Raw genomic sequence first — 19,836 nt, forward strand, 5'->3', positions numbered from 1 at the left:
TGTTGCTTTAAGATGGGGCCAAAGTTTAAAAGAGATATGGGAGACAAAAGTTTCACACAGAGGGTGGGTGCCTTGATTGCGCTGCCAGGGGTGGTGGTTGAGGCAAAGGCAATAGACAATAGGCAATAGACAATAGGTGCAGGAGTAGGCCATTCGGCCCTTCAAGCCAGCACCGCCATTCATTGTGATCATGGCTGATCATCCCCAATCAGTACCCCTTTCCTGCCCTCTCCATATCCCTTAACTCTGCTATCCCTAAGAGCTCTATCAAACTCTCTCTTGAAAGCATCCAGAGAACCAGCCTCCACCACACTCTGAGGCAGAGAATTCCACACACTCACAACTCTCTGTGTGAAAAAGTTTTTCCGCATTTCCATTCTAAATGGCTTACTACTTATTCTTAAACTATGGCCCCTGGTTCTGGACTCCCCCAACAATGGGAACATGTTTCCTGCCTCTAGCGTGTCCAAACCCTTAATAATCTTATATATTTCAATAAGATATCCTCTCATCTTTCTAAATTCCAGAATGTACAAGCCCAGCCACTCCAATCTATCAACATATGACAGTCCCGCAATCCCGGGAATTAACCTCGTGAACCTACGCTGCAGTCCCTCAATAGCAAGAAGGTCCTTCCTCAAGTTTGGACACCAAAACGGCACACAATACTGCAGGTGTAATCTCACTAAGGCTCTGTACAACTGCAGGAGGACCTCTTTGCTCCTATACTCAACTCCTCTTGTTATGAAGGCCAACATGCCATTTGCTTTCTTCACTGCCTGCTGTACCTGCATGCTTACTTTAAGTGACTGATGAACAAGGACCCCCAGATCCCGTTGTACTTCCCCTTTTCCCAACTTGACACCATTCAGATAATAATCTGCCTTCCTGTTTTTGCCACCAAAATGCATAACCTCACATTTATCCACATTAAACGGCATCTGCCATGCATCTGCCCACTCACCCAACCTGTCCAAGTCACCCTGCATCCTCATAGCATCCTCCTCACAGTTCACACTGCTACCCAGCTTTGTGTCATCTGCAAATTTGCTAATGTTACTTTGAATCCCTTCATCCAAATCATTAATATATATTGTAAATAGCTGGTCCCAGCACCGAGCCTTGCAGTCCTCCACTAGTCCCTGCCTGCCATTCTGGAAGGGACCCGTTCATTCCTGCTCTTTGTTTCCTGTCTGCTAACATTAGTGGCATTTAAAAGTAATCTGGATAGGCATATGGATGTGCAGGGATTGGAGGGATATGTGTAGGTAGATACCTATTGGTCTTGGCATCATGTTCGGCACAGATATTGTGGGTGTGTGCTGTATTGTTCTACGTCCTATGTTAACGTGTTTGACTGAGGCCAGTCACCATCTGAAATGTTGACTCCGATTCTCCCACCTCAGCGGCCGTCTGCCCTGCTGGTAATCTCCACCGCGTTCTGTATGTATTTCAGACTTTCTGCAGGTTTTCCTCAGCTGCACCGGCGGCCGCTTGAGTGTGGGTTTTAACTCGCGAAGCAGTCAGCGAAGATCCTGCACTCACATCGCCGCGTACACGGTTCACGGGCAGGTGAAACCAGCCAGTTGCTGCTGCACCGTTACAAGCGCTGCTGCTTGTTGCCCTGGTCTCCGGGAGACAGTTGTAACTCACCGTGGTCCTGCGGAACATGCCCCCAGAATAACCGGTTACAAATCGCACACTTGGTCCGAGTGCTATGTATTGGCCTGTGTCTGTCAATGTATCTGTTTCTGGGCTCAGGGTGGGAAGGAGGAGCTAATTGTTATTGGAGATCCCGAGCCGCGAGGAGCTGCTGATAGGTTGATGCGTTGCTGCTGCCAGCACTCTCCAGTGTTTTTGTGTTGAGGGGAAATATCACAACTTGCAAAGCGTCGCCAAACTCTGGCGTTGGTGAGGATTTGTCCCCCCCCTCCCCCTGCCCGCTTCTCGTGGATCGGAGTCCGCTCCTTGCAACCCGTGGCAGGTGGCGATGCTATTCTTCTCCCACTGCCTCGGCTTTGTATTAGACTTTGTGCACTTCAGGTACCAGTACTGCAAGGCGAGATCCGCTTTCTCGGCCGCTGTCCAACTTGTGTGTGTCGTGAGACCGACCCCGAGCGTGACGGTAAGTCCAGCGGGGCAGTTGACGGAGCGCCGCGGCCGCTCGCTGCCCAGTCTCCTTCAACCCGTCCCGCTCAGTCCTTCACCTCGCCGGCCGCCTTAAAGCGGACTCAGGACCCTGGATCAACCAGCATCGGCTCTGCTGCCTGTAGCCCCCCTACCCGGGGGTCCGCGTGTAGCCTCACCTTACCCGGGGATATGTCTTTAGCCCTCCACCTTGCACAGATATTCGCCTATAGCCCCCCCGTACCTGCAGCCCCCTTCCCGGGGATCTGCCTGTAGCTGCTCTGCTGGGGTCGGGAATGGCTGTAACCCTCCTGCCCTGGTGGTCTGTCTGTAACCCCTCTGCCGGGGTGATTTGCCAGTAAACACATCCCCACGGTGGTCTGTCTGCCTGTCACCCTCTCCCCCGGGACTGGGGGACGGAGCGGCCGGCGCCACACGGGGTGCGTGCAGTGGGGACCAGCTGCGGCCGCTGCCCGCGTTACTTTCTCCGCCCGACCGCGACACTACTGCGAGTTGACTGACACCCGCGGTCGCTGGACTCGGTGTCGCCCGGGACACGACGTTCTCCCGAAATCGCGGCGACTGGACGGCGCTGTCGCCAATATTCCTGCCGGGATTTAGCTTGTTCGCTGAGTTAAAACGAACAATTTATAACGAAAACATATATTCATTTGCAGAGTGATGTCTGTAGGGGGTATACTATATAGAGATGGGTAGTGACTGACTAAATGTCGTTCGATGAGATATCACTCATTACTACAGTCCTACAGGACCTTGCCATTCTGGCCGGTTTGAGCCTCTTACTTAAGGAAAGATATACTTGCCTCAGAGTGGTTGTCGTGAAGGTTCGCCAGACAGGTTCCTGGGATGGTGGGACTGTTGTATGAGAAGAGATTGAGTTGATTGCCTACATTCATTGGAGTTTAGATGTAAAGGAATCTCGTTCAAGGGTAAAAAAAATCCATACAGCACAGTGTTCAAGGGCCATCAAGTATCCACTTACACTAATCCCGCTTTAATCTTCTCTGGAATTCTCTGCCACAGAATGTAGTTGAGGCCAGTTCATTGGCTATATTTAAGAGGGAGTTAGATGTGGCCCTTGTGGCTAAAGGGATCAGGGGGTATGTAGAGAAAGCAGGTACAGGATACTGAGTTGGATGATCAGCCATGATCATATTGAATGGCGGTGCAGGCTCGAAGGGCCGAATGGCCTACTCCTGCACCTATTTTCTATGTTTCTATGACATAATCATCAACTTGTTCCAGATTCTATGCTCCATCCACACATCTTTGGGATGTGGGAGAAGATTGGGGTATTTGGGAGACACCCAAATGGTCCCATGGAGAACGTGCAAACTACACACACAGACAGCACTAGAGGTCAAATGGAACTCGGTTACTGGAGATGTGCTGCCCCCAAATTCTGACACGGTCATTGGGCTGGATGCAGGAAATACATTTCCCATTGCTAGGAGTTGTCTATAACTGAGGGTCTGAACCTCAGGATATAGGATAAGACATCAGGACTGAAATTAGGGATGATTTCCTCACTCAGAGGATGATGAACTGATGCCCTGTAGAAGGCAATGGCACCAGGTCACAGAATCTCTTATTAAGAAGCAGCAAATAGTTTTTTAAATGCAAAGAGCATCACAAGATACAAGGAGAGAGTGTGGATATGGTTAAGATATAGTGGATTAGTCACAATTGTATTGAATAGTGGTGCAAATGCAAAGAGCCGAATGGCTACTACTGTTAGAGAGGATAAATCTTTGAGAGGATAAATGCATTTACACACCTCCTCGTTACATGAAGATATAATCTCAAAGCACTTCGAATCACGCAATAATCATAGCTCTAAACACAGCCATTCGGCCCATGCATGCCATGGGGTGGTGGGTAGGGGGTTTGGGGAAAGGGAGGGTGCAGTCTGTCAAAATGACAGCATTCGCAACAGGGAGTGAGCTAAAAAGAGATGGAAGTGCACATTTTCCATCTTTATTTGTATAACACCAACAAACACAACCCCTCATTTTTCATTGTGATATTATTTTGTTCCATCAATTGTTTGAAGTGGAATTTACATACTGTAAATGTGTAGTTTCGGCTTCATACCTGGATGTAGAACTGGGGTCACAAATTGATTTAGAGTTACAGAAACTGGAGTTTTGTTTCAATTCAGATCAAGGGTTGAACATTGGCAGCTGCTCCATGTCATCAGATGCACACTCAGGGAATAAACTGAGATCCTGTTCCCTTTGCTCTGAGTAGCTGAGTCTTTCTGTTGCTGAGTCGGTGTATCACAATGATGTAATCAAATGAAGCTAATCTGATCTTGTCCATTAGTGTCTGAACGATGACTTCAATGTTCTTCCAACTTCCACATCAAACTATCTGATACGCCGGCTGAGAACTCCCAGACTTTCTAGCCAGGTTCATTTAATTAGCTTCTCCACAATCGAGATAGAAGAAAGTTATTCTTCCACCAATTATATAGCATTTTAATAAAATGCAGCTTTGGAGGATATATTCAGATGCAAAGTGCCCCACTGATTTTTGAGCCAAAGAAAAGTTATGTATCATCTGTGGGGCTTCAGCCTGCATAATGTAGAGATTGAATCAATAAATGAGTTGTGACACTAGCAGCTTTGCTTGGTTTAAAAGCCTCTTAAATTGATGATGACAATGACTTTCCTCTGCATTCCCTCCCCCTTTTGTCTGACTCAATGCAAGCAAAGAACTTCCTTAAGGGAATATAGAGGGGTTTTTTAAGACGCTGTTTTATTCAACATCAAAGCAGAACTAACATGAAGTAATATTATTTGGAAAATAAATGTAATTTTAAGGGACAGCACTTAGCATAATTTGTATTGCAATTATTTGAAGCCTTAGGGTTTGTTAGTGTTTAACCAGACTTACAGTGCTGCTCTGGGTGGGAAAGTAATGATGTTTCTTAATATGAGCATTATCTGGTGATGTTACTAATGGCATTTAGACCAATAGAATTTTTTTATAGGACATTTATTAGAATAAGTGTCACAGATTAGTGTGGTTATAGATTTCAGTTACAAAATAGTCTTCCTAAGCATGTTTACAATTATAGACTTGTAATACTTTCCTTCATTTTTGTTTCTTTCCATGAACAACGTTTTGAGATTCTCTCCCCCTGTTCACCCTCTCCATTCTTTTCTTTATGCCATCTCCCTCACCTACCAACCTCCCCCAACCACACCAGTTCAACATTATAACATTAACATTATAATCCTTTTGCTTCACTCAGCTGCCTCTTCCATCAGCTACTTCAAATCTTGTGACTCAATCCTTAAAAAAAAACCCTACTCTCAATTAGTCTCCCTCCCCTGCCTCCAATTGGTCTTTCCTCCCCCAGGTTCTTCAGGATACTGATGTCATCCTTCCCTGTCCGCACTGTTGATTTTATCTGGGAAACTGGCCTTTCAATCAGACAGCTCTTTTTCATTAAGCTCAGAAAAACTCATTGTAAATTATTAGAAGTGATGGCCAGAATATCTGGCGTTTGGCATGTGTACTTGTTCAGTCGTCCACTGTGCATGTCCATGTCTATTCTCCATGTCCTTTGATGTCCGCTGAACTTGCTGAGCCAATCTCTAACACTATGGGTGTAAATCCCATGCACAGAGTTTGTGGGAAAAGATGAGGTTGTGTTAGCATATTACTTCAATGCAGCAAACATGCTCCTTTTAAATTGTTACGGGGATAAGAGTTTTCTTCCAGGGGTAGTTCTGATAGGGAAGGATTTATGTTCGTCCCTCATTATTCCTTCAAATCCATCCACATCATATCCACCATCCCTCCATTTCCACTTCCGCACATCTTTCCTTCCCATGTCCACTTATTGAATCCTATTCCTTCTATATTGACCTAATCCATTTTCCATCTCTGTATATCCACATTATATCCCAAAATGTCTATATATGCCCCATCAGATCCACCATCCATTCATATTTATCCCTCATATTCCTCATCCCTCTGTTGCCATCTCATCATATTCCTCCATGTTTTCCGCATCAGACACCGCCTTCATATCCACATCCTATTTTGCTATTCCTCATCAGATCCTCCCATCATTCCACATCCACCTTCTGTCCATTTGTAATCATCATCGTATCTGTCCATATTCATCTCATCATTTCCTCCTCACTCCATATTTGTCCACTCCGCCACATTCCCACCTGTGCATATTCCATCAAATCCTCTGAGTCTATTCCTGGGCTACATTAAGGTAGTAGCATGAAGGCATAGTATTGAACGAGTGGTTGACACCCAAAGTCACTCCAGAAGGAGAAGTGTTTGATCTCCAGGTAGAGTTCTCCAGGACCCAGAGGGTGGGCATTGGTACAGTGCAGGGTGAAGTAATAAGTTCAGGTCTGCACAAGATGTGGTACTGCTTCATACCATTTGTCTGTCCACGTGATGTGCAGCACATGTGCAAAACATTTTTTTTGCACCTTTACAATGCTCCAATATTTTTGTTACCAATCTGTGCAATCTCTTTAAGCAGCTTGTTAATTTTGAGTGAGAGACTTATAAAGACTCAATTTGCAGCTGGGCTTTGACATGAACTATACGAAATAGGCTGAATTATTGTTGTTGCCCCAGGAGCAGGGGGCAGCTTATTAAGCCACAGGATCTTGGCCTCATGCACTGTTCTGGATCTTATTTAGCCGAGGTCACTGAGAATGGTGCTGTCAGTGTGGTGTTTGCTTGTTCTGCCTATAACTGGTTTCCTCTGGGTTTTCCTCCAAAGTGTCAATGAATTGTGGGTTGGGTTGAGACTAAAATTAATTGTGTAGGATCTGTTGGGGGGTGGTGGGGGGGGGGGGGGTGGTCATTGATCTTGGCATGGACTCGGTCAGCCAAATAGTCTCTTTCCAAGCTGTATAACTCTTGGTTAATAAAGTATAGGCATTCATCAGATACTGAAAGTGCAATGCAAGGCCAGCTTATGGAAGAGTCAGCAATGGGTTGGTCATTGATGCAGTGAACTCCATGTGCACCACCACTAGCCTAGTGCACACTTCAGAATACTGAATCACTGAGAGTTCAGTGTCTCCTCACCTGATACTCCAATTTCAGCAGAGCTTCTGAATCGCTGTCTTAAAATTTCAACATTCATTTTCCTGGTAATACTTTTCTCAGAAGAAATTAACATCTCATTTATCTGTGCAATTAGTAATAAAGAGAAAAACCTTGATATATTAGCTGTGCTTTGAAGAAGGTCATAGTCCATCTCGCATGCAAATGAAAGCAGCACAAAAGTTCTCGCATGCAAATTGTTGTAATTTATAATGCTCCCATTTTATTTATGAGTCTCTCTTCAAATTAGTTTGGCAGCTTTCACTTTGAAATGAGCAGTTCCTTTAGTGTTTGTTGCTTTTTGTAAAGTTATTCAAACAAAGAGCCAACAGGAAAACATAAAATAGGAGGTACTAAGAATCTTTTTAAATAAATATGATTAACAGTGAAGCTCTCTCTGTTTAGTGGTAGAGTTGCTGCCTTACAGCAGCAGAGACCTGTGTTTGATCCTGACTGCGGGTGCTGTCTGTAGTTCTCCCTGTCTCTGTGTGGGTTATCTCCAGGTGCTCCGGTTTCCTCCCACACTCCAAAGATGTACAGGCTTGTATATTAATTGGCTTTGGTGAAATTGTAAATTGTCCCTAGTGTGTAGGATGATGCTAGTGTAAGGGGCGATCGCTGGTCAGCGCAGACTTGGTGGGCTGAAGAGCCTGTTTCCGTGCTGTATCTCTAAAGTCTAAAGTCTAAAGGGCCTGTCCCACTTAGGCTATTTTTTAGGTAACTACAGGCGACTAGGCTGTCGCCACATGGTCGCTGGGGTGTTGCCTGTAGGGTCGTGAGTAGTCTCCTCAGTCGCCCAAAGAGTCGTAGCGTCTTTCTGGTCACCGCTGGATTTTCCACATGTTCAGAATTTTTCAGCGACATTCGGTGACAGTGGGTTGACGCCAATGAGCGTAGCTTGACTTCTCCTGACGTAGGTGCTGTCATAAGTTGGCGCCAGGTGACATAGGTTGTCGCCGGTGCGTACTTCAGTGAATTCCATTGGTGACTACCTACATCAACCTACGGCAACTGGCGACAGGTACCAGCGACTGAATTGTCTTCAGTTGTCGCCGACACGGTCGTAGCTTGTCGCAGGTGGACATAGGTTGACTTCGTTTATAGTAGGTTGTCGCCTGTGTGGTCGTAGGTTTGTCGTAGGTGTGGCTGTAGGTGGACGTCCTAATGGGTCACCTGTTGTCGGTAGCTTGCCGTAGCTTGATGTTGGCCAGGTGGTAGGTTATTGTAGACGATGACAGTCGCCGGCAGTCGCCTAAAACAATGCCTGAGTGGGACAGGCCCTTAAGTTAAAAACATGGATTAGATACAGAATGAAGCAGCTTCTACAAAAAGATGTTTGAGTGAACATATAATTCATTTTATTGAATTAAGTGTGACAGATCAATCCAATAACTAAGCATCGAATTGTAGAGCAGAGACAGAGGTCATTTAGTCCATTGTACCTGTGCAATAAAAGTTGTCCAGTTAATCCATGTTTGCGATCCTGCGTTAGGACTTCTAGCTCACCCTGTATCTCCGAGCTCTACAATCTCCCACCATTCAGATAATGTGATTTTTTTTTAATGCTATAATGGGCAACTTTACTTTTCCAACATTATGCTCCATTTCCCAGACAGCTCTTCCACTTTAGAGATCATGACCAGATGAGTGTTTTCAGCATTTTCTGTTTTAATTTCAGATTTCCAACGTCCATGGATTTTTATTCTCTTCTCTTTTGTGCTGCTTTCATCCATTTGAGATTTCCTAATGGGAATTTACAGCCTGGTTCACTTGCCTGTGATTTGAACAAAGGATTAGCAGTGGGGCATTCAGCTTCTTGGCTTCTTATTCTGGGCCTGCCAACCAAGAATGATAATTTTCCTATTCCCACTCGATCAAATACCTTAGATACAAGGAACTGCGTTGTTGGATTTACAAAAAAAGACACATAGTGCTGGAGTAACTCGGCAGGTCAGGCAGCATCTCTGAAGAACAAGGATAGGTGGATTTCGGGTCAGGGCCTTCTTCGGATTTTAGAAGAATACCGACCTGAAGAGTTGCCTCAGAAATGTTCTCCAGAGATGCTGCCTGATCCACTGAGTTACTCCAGCTTTTTGTGTCATTTGTTTTCTGTCAAATACTTGATGAAGTAAAGCACCATAATGATATTGAGCTTATACAGCTACTGCCTCACGTTTGCAGCCCCATAGGTTTAATCCTGATTCCTGGTTCTGTCAGTGCAGTGTTTGTGTGTGCTTCCTGTGATCACCTTTGGGTGCTCTGCTTTCTTCCCACCTCCCAAGAACATGCAATTGACCATTGTAAATTGACCAGAATCGGTAGGTGAAAATCTTGGCATGGACCTGGTAGGCTGAAAGGCCTGTTTCTGTTATGTATGCCTCTATGTCTTAATATTCTTTCCTGAAAGGAATATCAACACTTTGATATTCCAGACATTAGATATAAAACATCATGTTTTCAGTTCCGAATGTTATTTTTTATTCAGCATCTTCTCATGCTTTTATTTTGCAAAAAGCAACTGTGTCTTTAGCTTGACCACTTTATCACTGGGTTTGTTTTGATCTACCAGACAAAAGAACTCGCTTCACTTCCTTTAATCAGCTCATTCGCAGTGTTCTCCTTTTCCCTTTTATTCCCCTTTCACTTGTTCTACCATGTGCACCTTAGCCCTTGCCTCTTTTACGCTTGCTTTCCACAATTAAATGCAAATAAAAAGAGTGGAGTGGCTGAATTTTAAATTAAATTCGCATCTTAAAGTAGCTTTGTAACAATGCATGCAAAGTTATTAGTGAGTGATGTATCCCGACTATTGGTTATCCATCTGCTATATTTTAGACATGACAGGTTACATTGTGATTCTGTGGTGAAAGCTATAATGAGAGCATGAATAAAATCAGTTCCCAACTGTGGAAATTGATATTCATTGTAAATTGCAGCCTTTGATAGCAATGAACCTGAAATTTTCAAACATATGCTCAGATTTTCAAAGGAACGTTCTTGACAGATGTGAATCTTCCTATTATATATCATTTTAAGACAGGAAACATGCTCTCTTGCTTGTACACTGCATAATCACAGGCTGCACATCCTAATCCCATGGATACATACTGTTATTACTATGAATTTATAACATTGTTCATTCCCATTCCCTCATTTTTTGACTTGCACGGGGGCCTTATTTACTGTAAATGTCATAATGAAGGACATGTGGGACGGGTGGAAAGCTGCCCTGTGTGGCTACAGTGGGGGGGGGGGGGTTCTAATCCCTTGCCTTACCCCCCCTTGGTGTTGAGCTGAGATGCGAGATAAGTCTCCACTCCGTCAATCCACAGCACTGTCTGCAGAAGCCACGTTCATCTAGATCAGGGCACAAAGACTATTGTAAATAGCATTGATATTGGTTTATTGGTATTAGTCTATTATAGTCATGTGTACTGAGATACAGTGAAAAGCTTTGCATGCTAAACAATTAAGCCATTACACAAGTACAACTGGTAGTGCAAAGAGAAAGATGCCAGAGTGTTACTGCGTTACAGTTACTGAGAGCATACAGGAGCCGCACTGAGGTCGGTGGGGAGGTTGGTACTCCGAGATCCATTCAGAAGTCTGATGTCAGAGGGGAAGAAACTGTTCATGAGTCAGGTGGTACACGCTTTCAAGTTATAGTAGCTTTGGCCCGACAGGAGTGGGGACAAGAGGGAATGACCAGAGTGTAAACGATCTTTGATTACATTGGCTGCTTTCCCGGGTGCAGAAGGTGCTGGGCGCCAGACCGCAGTTGTTGCCCACATTTCCATGCATCTGCTGTGCCACAGCCTTGTGGCATCACGTCATGCACGACTGCGCCATTTGCTTGATGTCTGTGAAGTTCTGCCTCTGTGTGAGGCGTGGGAGATCGGTGATGCAGGTTTTAGCCAGAGGTTAAAAGTCTTGCTTCCTGCATTCCTGAAAGAACAACGTCCTCAAAATACACGTCTCCTTTGATTGTGCCCCACCTTCCCCTCAGTGCATCTCCAATCACTCAGTCACCTGCAGCCACCCAAATGCCCACCCATCCTCCTCCTTCCATTGGCCTGACACCCTCACTGCTTCTTACAATTCATTGTGAGAATGAGCAGAGTTTCATTTATCATCTCATTTAGAAGCAACACTCCTGCAGTAATGCTTCAAAGTGTCACCATTGGTCTGAGAATTGAACCAGCAGCCTCCTGGCCCACAGGAGCCACCACTCTCAGAAATGGCCTTTAGGTTTCTTTGTTTCCTCGGGAAGGGAACAGCAGCAAACCAGTTGTCTCCAGCATTTTGTGTCTCTCTTCGGTGTAAAGCAGCATCTGCAGTTCCTTCCGACACAGCTGGATGTACATCATTCCCATACCTTTTCAGGTGTAGAAGGTGGATTGAATTCCAGCAATTTTGCCATTAATGCAATCCAGATCAGAAATAAATCACTGAAAAGGCCAAGGACTGTGAGAACAATTGAAACATATTGGAATGCGTTCCTTACACTTATGATGGTTGGGATATAGGGGGAGAGCTTAGCCAGCAGCAGCTTATAAAGCCATTCAGCATGGACACAAGCCATTCAGCCATTGTGAGTGAGCGGCAGAGGCTGTTACTCTCATAACACTTTAAGAAGTAGGGGTAACACCTAGGCATAGAAAACAACCAGGTGCTGGAAAATGGATTTTGAATAGGATCTTGATCGCTGGCACACACATGGTGGACCAAAGAGCCTGATTCCGTGCTGTTTGACTTTGTAAGGGAAAGTAGTTACATAGTCTAACTCTAACATTAAATGTTGACACTGTCTGTCTATAGCAATGATCATCGATCAATATTAACTGGGGCTTTTCTATGTTTTCTTTCCCTTTCTTCTGCCTCTCGGCCAGCATCTGCCGTCCCGAACCCCTCTCTCGCTGCACCGGGAGGTGGTGCCCAGTGCGGAGGACCTCTCTGAGAAGCGCCTGTTGGCCTGCCCGTGCCCTGGAGCGTCCTGCAAGTGGGAGGGACCCCTGGAGGCTATCCTGCCGCACCTGGCCGCCAGCCACCACAGCGTGGTCCGGCTACGGGGAGAGAGCGTGGTCTTCCTGGCCACCAACGTTCACCTCCCGGGGTCGGCGGGCTGGGTGACGGTCCAGTCCTGCCTCGGACACCACTTTGTGCTGGTGCTGGAGAAGCAGGTGCGGCAGGAGGGACACCAGCGGTTCCTGGCCTTCGTGCTGCTGCTCGGGACGTCCAGGCAAGCCCAGGGCTTCTCCTATCGGCTGCTGCTGAACGGGAAGCGGCGGAGACTCAGCTGGGAGGCCACCCCACGAGGAGTGGCCGAGGGACCAGCCTCGAGCAGTCTCAGCACCGACAGCCTGGTCTTTGACACGGTGATGGCCCAAACCTTCACAAACAATGGGAGTCTCGCCATCAAAGTCACAATATCCTCCTCCTGACAGTCTGGAGCCTCCACTGCCTCTTCTACTCACATTCCACAGCTTTCCTGAACTGAAACATTTTATAGCTAGCCCCTCAACCAACTTCCTTTTTCTGTGAATCAATCTTGTGTCCTTTGTCCCACTGCTCTAGGGAAAGCACTGCCAAAGTTCCTGGCCCGTGCATCAACACTGCAGATGTTTATCAGCTCCTTAGGCAAGGCTGCCGTCTGAAGCACTGATGTCCACAACGTGGAAAATGTCCCGAGCTCCAAAATATTGTCTCTGTGTATTCTGGCAGTAAGAGGTTATTGCTTTAGAAAAGTTATTGTAAGTGCCAGAGCATTTTAGTTGATCTTTGGGTGGTGGGCGATACTGGTTAGATAAACATTTGCAGTCATCCCGGATTGCTCCCATGAGAGTTGTGGCGTCATGGAGTTTTGCAGCAAAGAACCAGGCCTTTCTACCCACCATGTATAAGCTGACTGTGGCACCCATCTACACTAATCCCACCGACCTGGCATAGGTTTATAGCCTTCTATGCCTTGGCAACTCAAGTGATTGTCACATTGTTTTTGAGTGTAGTGGGAGCACCTTTCTCGACCGCCTCACAAGCCGTGCATTCTGGGTTTTAATCACACTCAGGTTTCTTCTAAACCTCCTCAATTTTATCTTAAAACTGAATCCTTTTGGCTTGGACACCTACGCCATGGGAAGAAGATTCTTACTCTCTTATCTATCTATTCCCTTCATCATTTTGTACATCCCTATCAAGTCACCCCTCAGCCTCCTCTGCTCCAAGGAAAACAAATTCAGTTTCTCAAATCTCCTTATCACTGAAGCACTCCAATCCAGGCAACATCCATGTGAATCTTTTCTGCATCCTCCCCTGCACATCCTTCCCATGGTTAGGGACATAACACCATGATGGGACTGTGGTCACACTGAGTCTCCACAGGGTGAGATGGGCAGTTTTTCTCTTCTGAGAGATAGGTGAACTGGATGGAGTTTTGACAATCCAACAATGCCAGCAGCAATACTCGTTTAAACATTTAATTAGCTACATTTAATCACCACATCCTGAATATACCTATGTTGACTGCTTAAGAAAAGAAGGCAAATCATTCCAGCAAATTTGTTAAATAGCCCATACAAAATTTGTAATTCTAGACCCCACCAGATTGTTGGGTACATGTGGTACACCTTGACTGACCAGTGGTGTACAATTTCACCTAACTCACAATTTCCCCAATGTTTAATTCAAACAACAATAGAGGCCTTGACTGACCAGTGGTGTACAATTTCACCTAACTCACAATTTCTCACAATCTAACTCACACCTAATTTCACCTAACTCACAATTTCCCCAATGTTTAATTCAAACAACAATAGAGGCAGGAGAAATTACATTTATAAAAAAATCTAAAGATGTACAAAATCTGTAATGAAAACATTCATTTTATTGGCTTAATATAACAGGGCATTATTAAAGGTGTGTTGCACATGACCAGCTGGTTCTGGTACACTATTCACTGCTCAAGGTAATATAGACCACAGGACTGACTGGGACATTAGAGCACAAGGCATTGTGGCAAGACCTCTTGGGGAGTCATGTAGGGTATATAACCTTGTCCTTCAAGTTCTGGGTCAGGCCAGTCCCATTATTGCCAGTTGTATTGACAACAATGACTATCCTGTGGTGATTGTGCTTGGCCCCCAGTTCTTTGCCACTTTGTCAACACGGAGCTGTTTTGTGGGCCCACTGGTTTCACTTTAGCCTGACCCAATAGTCACATGTAAGTAGTGCCACTTTGGCTGAACTACCTGTCCACAGCTCAATTGGGTGAGATGTATATTGGGAAACCACTTCATAATGGATTGTCTCAAAAGCACAAAGCTGAAGTGATGTCCATTGTCTCTTATTTGTGTAAGCTCTTTGCTTCCTACCGTTGATTGGTTCGAAACCTTGGCCTCTTTGGTCCAGTTCCCTGTTCATGCGAGCTCTTGTTCTGTTGAAGGTTAGACCCATGGTTCAGTGTTACATTGATCCCACTGTTGAAAGTCACTCCACAGTTCAGGAACCTCATTGTTTTTTATGTTTAGAGAAACTTGAACCATTCAGGACCATATGGTCGACTGGAAAAAACTGTGACCTTGCCCTCTGTTAAAATGGTTAGCCCAAAAACTCCATGGTTCGATGGTAATGCATCATATTATCTCAGCCTTGTAAGTGAACATCGCACTGGCATTATTATCTTCTTCAATAAGTGTATTTTTAATAAACCTCTTCACATAGACAGATATCCCATAGATGCTTTGCAAAGAAAACAAACACTGAGACAGAGAGGAACAGATTCAGTCACCAAAGGCTTTATTGAGGAGGTGAATTTAGAGGGTCTTTAAGAGCAAGTGAGAAGTAGAGAGGGTTGAGGATTTCAGAGTGGGATCGTGACCACAGCTGTCAAGGGTAGGGTAAAGGGGAAGGGCAGAAGAACAGGGTGAAGTGTTCAGTGATTGTAGAACTAACTACACAAGAGAGTGAGGAAGGGGTGGCTATGGAGTGATTAAACTGAAGATCAATTATGTTATTAAGAGATAATGGTCAGAGAGGATGGGATGTGAAGATTGGAAACTATTTTGATACAACAGTTACCATCGCTGACTAGAGAAAAAAGAAACATTTGGTCAAAGACCGAGGGAGTAACTGACTCTTTAAATGACAGCATTGGGATGAAAGCATCAGCTGACAACGGTTGATTCCCTGGTTCATTCACAACGCTGTTACCACTTTATTCTCTGTTAACCAGCCTCCAATGGGTTAAATGATGCTGTGGCCCATATTTGCCATGTTTTATAACTATAGTTTACCCTGATGTTCTGTGCGAAGTCAGGTCCCGTCAATCATTTATGGCACAATGGTTTCCCTCTGCGTCGGGGAGTTTTCCGCTCACCTGACCTGCCAGAGGCTTGAGCACATGACCTTGGTTGAACTCCGTGCAGTACCGAGGGAATGTGGCACCGTCAAAGATGCCGTCTTTGAGATGAGACATTAATTCAAGGGCCTGTCTGTCATAGGGGGATGGGGCAGCCTCTAAGAACATTCAAACTCTACTTGGTTAATGCACACCCTCCAACCATGACATCTCATGCCTCAAGCCCATGGGAGCTTACTCTGTATAACTTGGTTGCCACATTTCCTACTTTACAGCACTTTACTACACTGAGAGCAGAGCACACTTTGGTTACCCTAACAACACAAAAGCACCTCTAACAATGCAACTTTAATCTTTCTTTGGGTTTCATTTGCCTGACTGGATATTAGAACTATTTTTCAAATCTTATGTATTCATGGAGTGTGCTATTGGATAAATTGTTCTTTCATCATTCCCAATTACTCCTTGCTGATAATTATTTTTATACTCACAGTGCTTGGAAAATATATTAAAAATGCTGTGCTCCCTTTTTAATCTTGTGACACATATTGATCAAATTGTAATTTGATAATTGAATTGATGTTCAAATCGATGACTCTTTTTATACCAAGAAAACAATGAATGTATGTTCATTAACTGTGGTCTTTGATTTGTAGAATAGCTTGTGTGTCTGAATGTTTTTATTTGTTGTATTAGCTGAATGGTGCTGGAGAAAAACAGAGTACTAGTCGTATTGTGGGAGATTTCTATGTACATTACCAGTGTGTTCTTCATTCACAGGTAAATAAATGAGTTGATCTTCTCTCTGTTGTGCTTCATCTTTGCATCCTCTTTGCAGGGACAACAATCCATTAAAGCACGGGTTAAGATTTCCAACATATGCAGTGTTTTTCTGATTGTCTAACCCCACCATATTCTAAAGGTGTCACAGCTTTTGTCATTTAATAAGCATTATCTTCTGGGGAATTATCTTGTGTGAATAAAATGGCCATTCAGTAAACCTTCCTATCAGAGATAACTCTAATGCTGTAATGGAAGTTTATCGAGGCTTTTGTTCCATTAGGATATCAGGATCTTTATCTAAAAAGGGAAACATTGCTTGTGAAGAGGATTAGAATTTCAAAATAGGTTTTACTTCCCAGCTGGAATCCATTGTGAATTGATGTACCCTATCTGTCTGGAGAGGATGGAATAATGCAATACTTTGAGTTAAAGAGGCCTAGAGAGGAAAATCAGCTGCTACATTGTTTAAAGTAGAGATGCTTTAGACAAGGAATCCTGAGGATGAGACGCAATGAAACTTGCAGATCAGTGGGAAATGTTTAGGAAGGAACTGCAGATGCTGGAAAATCGAAGGTAGACAAAAGTGCTGGAGAAACTCAGCGGGTGCGGCAGCATCTATGGAGCGAAGGATATAGGCAACATTTCGGGCGAAACCCTTCTTCAGACTGATGTAGGGTGGGGGGGGGAGAAGAAAGGAAAAAGGAAGAGCAGGAGCCCAAGGGCTGAGGGAGAGCTGAGAAAGGGAGGAGACAGCAAGGGCTACCGGAAATTGGAGAATTCAATGGTTATGCCGCTAGGGTGCAGACTGCCCAAGCGGAGTATTAGGTGCTGTTCCTCCAGTTTCCGGTGGTGCTCACTCTGGCCATAGAGGAGGCCCAGGACAGAGAGGTCGGATTCGGAATGGGAGGGGGAGTTGAAGTGCTGAGCCACCGGGAGATCAGGTTGGTTAATGCGGACTGAGCGGAGGTGTTCGGCGAAACGATCGCCAAGCCTACACTTGGTTTCACGGATGTAGATCAGCTGACATCTACAGCAGCGGATGCAATAGATGAGGTTGGAGGAGATGCAGGTGAACCTCTGTCGCACCTGGAACGACTGCTTGGGTCCTTGAATGGAGTCGAGGGGGGAGGTAAAGCAACAAGGACATAAAGCGACAGGGAAATGTTCTCTCATGTTACAGATTTACCAAACTTACTGTCCAAACGGGTTAATATAGTAGATAAATGAAAATAAAAATTGTTGAAAATAGACAGTGGGATTTTATTCCACTTATGGCTTCTCATTTATTTCTCGTCAGCGATGGTAACTTGAACCAAAATGGTTTTTTTTTCATGTAACACAAAGAGATGTTGTAGTGGGGCAGGTGACCAAACATTTGGTCAAAGATGTGGGTTTTAATTGTAACTTAAATGGAGAGGGAGGCTGGGAAGATGAAGTAATTTAGGGAAGGAATTCTGGAAACAGGATGTAGCTGGCTAAAGGCACAGCCACCAATGTTCAGGGATATAATTCATTGTTGCCCCAGGAATGTACAAGTATTTGCAATGGTTATAAAAGAGCACTGTTTTGCTGCAGTGGTTAGTGCTGCTGCTTCACATTCCAACCCCTGTAACCCTGTATAAAAATAGACACAAACCGCTCTAAGGGTGAAATCAGAAAGTATTTCTACACAAAGAATAATGGAAAACTGAAACTCTTCCCCGACAAGCAGTTGGACCTAAACACTAACAAACTGAATTTTATTGGTTTTCACCCCAACTTTATTATTACCCCTCTGAGATTGGCTGTTGTTTGTTGCACAAGATTATAGGGTATATGTAGCACTGAGTCGGCCATTTGGCCCAACTTGCCTATGCCAGGTTTATTCTCCATTCAAGCCTCCTCCCACCTTTCCTCATCTAAATCTATCAGTGTGATCCTCTGTTCCCTCTTTCCCCATTTCCTTAACCAGTCTCCCACTAAATGCAACTATTATTCACTTCAACCACTGTCTGCGAGAAAGAGTTCCATATTCTGTGCACTCTTTGGATAAAGGTGTTTCTTCTCATTTCCCCACTGGATTCATTGCTGATTCTCTTATATAGAGAGCCTCCAGTTTTGTTTAGCAAAAAGATAAGATGCAGATCAACCACAGTCTAACTAAATAGCCGTATTGCTTCAAAGCAGAACGAGAGAAAGACAGATGTGAGAAATAGCTTACAGAGATAGGTAGAGGAGAGTGACGGGACTAACTGGATTGATCTTTGACACTGAAGGGGCCTATTGGTCTTTGCCCCATTCTGTGCTTCTAAATTTCCAGCACAGCTTTGTTGGGCTGAATGACCTACTTCTCTCCCTTCATTCCTATGGTTCTGAATTTGTTGAATGTGCTTGCAATAAATTGATGTTGAGCAGGAACCCGCAGAGGTCCCTCACTCTTGCTGAGCACTTAGAATAAAACATATCCAGCCTCAGAGCATGATTCCACATTCAGCTCAAGAATCAGTCTTCTCTTGTGGAGACAAAATAAGCTGAATAATTCACTTGCAATTGAGTGACTCACACAAAGTATTGTTTGGCAAATCCTCTGAGATATTAGGAAGCTTCAGATGGAAGAATCACAAACTTTCAGGATTTTTATTAAAATTAAACTGCAATTCCGCAGTTGTTCTGCAAATACAATAACTGCATTTCATAATGACACAGAACAACTTTTTGATTTGTCTATTATTACTCTTTTTTGGAAGCAGTTAATAGGTCTCAGCTGGTTGAGTAACTACGCTGGGATTCAGTGCAAAGATGTTGTGGTTACAAATTACTGGGAGAGACAGAGAAAGTGCTTCATCTGTCAAGTGACATGAGATAAGACAGGGAGGTGTCCATCCTATATCCTTCTGTCATCCTTACTAATGCTGCGGGATTTCTTTGGCTATCCTGACAGCAGTTTACATCTCACCCCAGGCTGATGCTAAACTTGCACTTGTGGAACAACACATCGTCACCAGCGGCTTTGAAACAAAGTACCCCGCAGCCTTGTTCATAATAGCCATGGATTTCAATCAGGCCAACCTCAAGAACGTGCTGCCAAAATACTTTCAGCATGTCTCCTGCCCGACAAGAGATGCATGCACCCTCACCCACAGCTATACAACTATCAAAATCGCATTCCCAGACCCCACTAGCCGTCACATACAACAAATAGTCCTCCGTCAGTTTCGCCACCTCCAACGTGACCCCACCACTCGCCACATCTTCCCATCTCCCCCTCATCTGCCTTCCGCAAAGACCGCTCCCTCCCTTGTCAATTCTTCCCTTTCCTCCTGCACCACCCCTTCCCCGGGCACTTACCCTTGCAACCGCAAGAGATGCTACACTTGTCGCTTTACCTCCCCCCCTCGACTCCATTCAAGGACCTAAGCAGTCATTCCAGGTGCGACAGAGGTTCACCTGCATCTCCTCCAACCTCATCTATTGCATCC

General features: G+C 44.8%; 1 protein-coding gene across 1 annotated transcript; it reads left to right on the forward strand.

The window, feature by feature from the left end:
* The first annotated feature begins 1,922 nt into the window (after positions 1 to 1,922).
* On the forward strand, positions 1,923 to 13,934 carry siah3 (siah E3 ubiquitin protein ligase family member 3). Its single transcript, XM_033032871.1, has 2 exons — positions 1,923 to 2,125; positions 12,132 to 13,934. The coding sequence occupies exons 1-2, from the start codon at positions 1,991 to 1,993 to the stop codon at positions 12,681 to 12,683; spliced, it is 687 nt and encodes a 228-aa protein (XP_032888762.1). The 5' UTR covers positions 1,923 to 1,990; the 3' UTR covers positions 12,684 to 13,934.
* The last annotated feature ends 5,902 nt before the right edge of the window (positions 13,935 to 19,836 follow it).

This window comes from Amblyraja radiata, chromosome 14 (assembly GCF_010909765.2).
Source record: "Amblyraja radiata isolate CabotCenter1 chromosome 14, sAmbRad1.1.pri, whole genome shotgun sequence".
NCBI lineage: Eukaryota > Metazoa > Chordata > Chondrichthyes > Rajiformes > Rajidae > Amblyraja > Amblyraja radiata.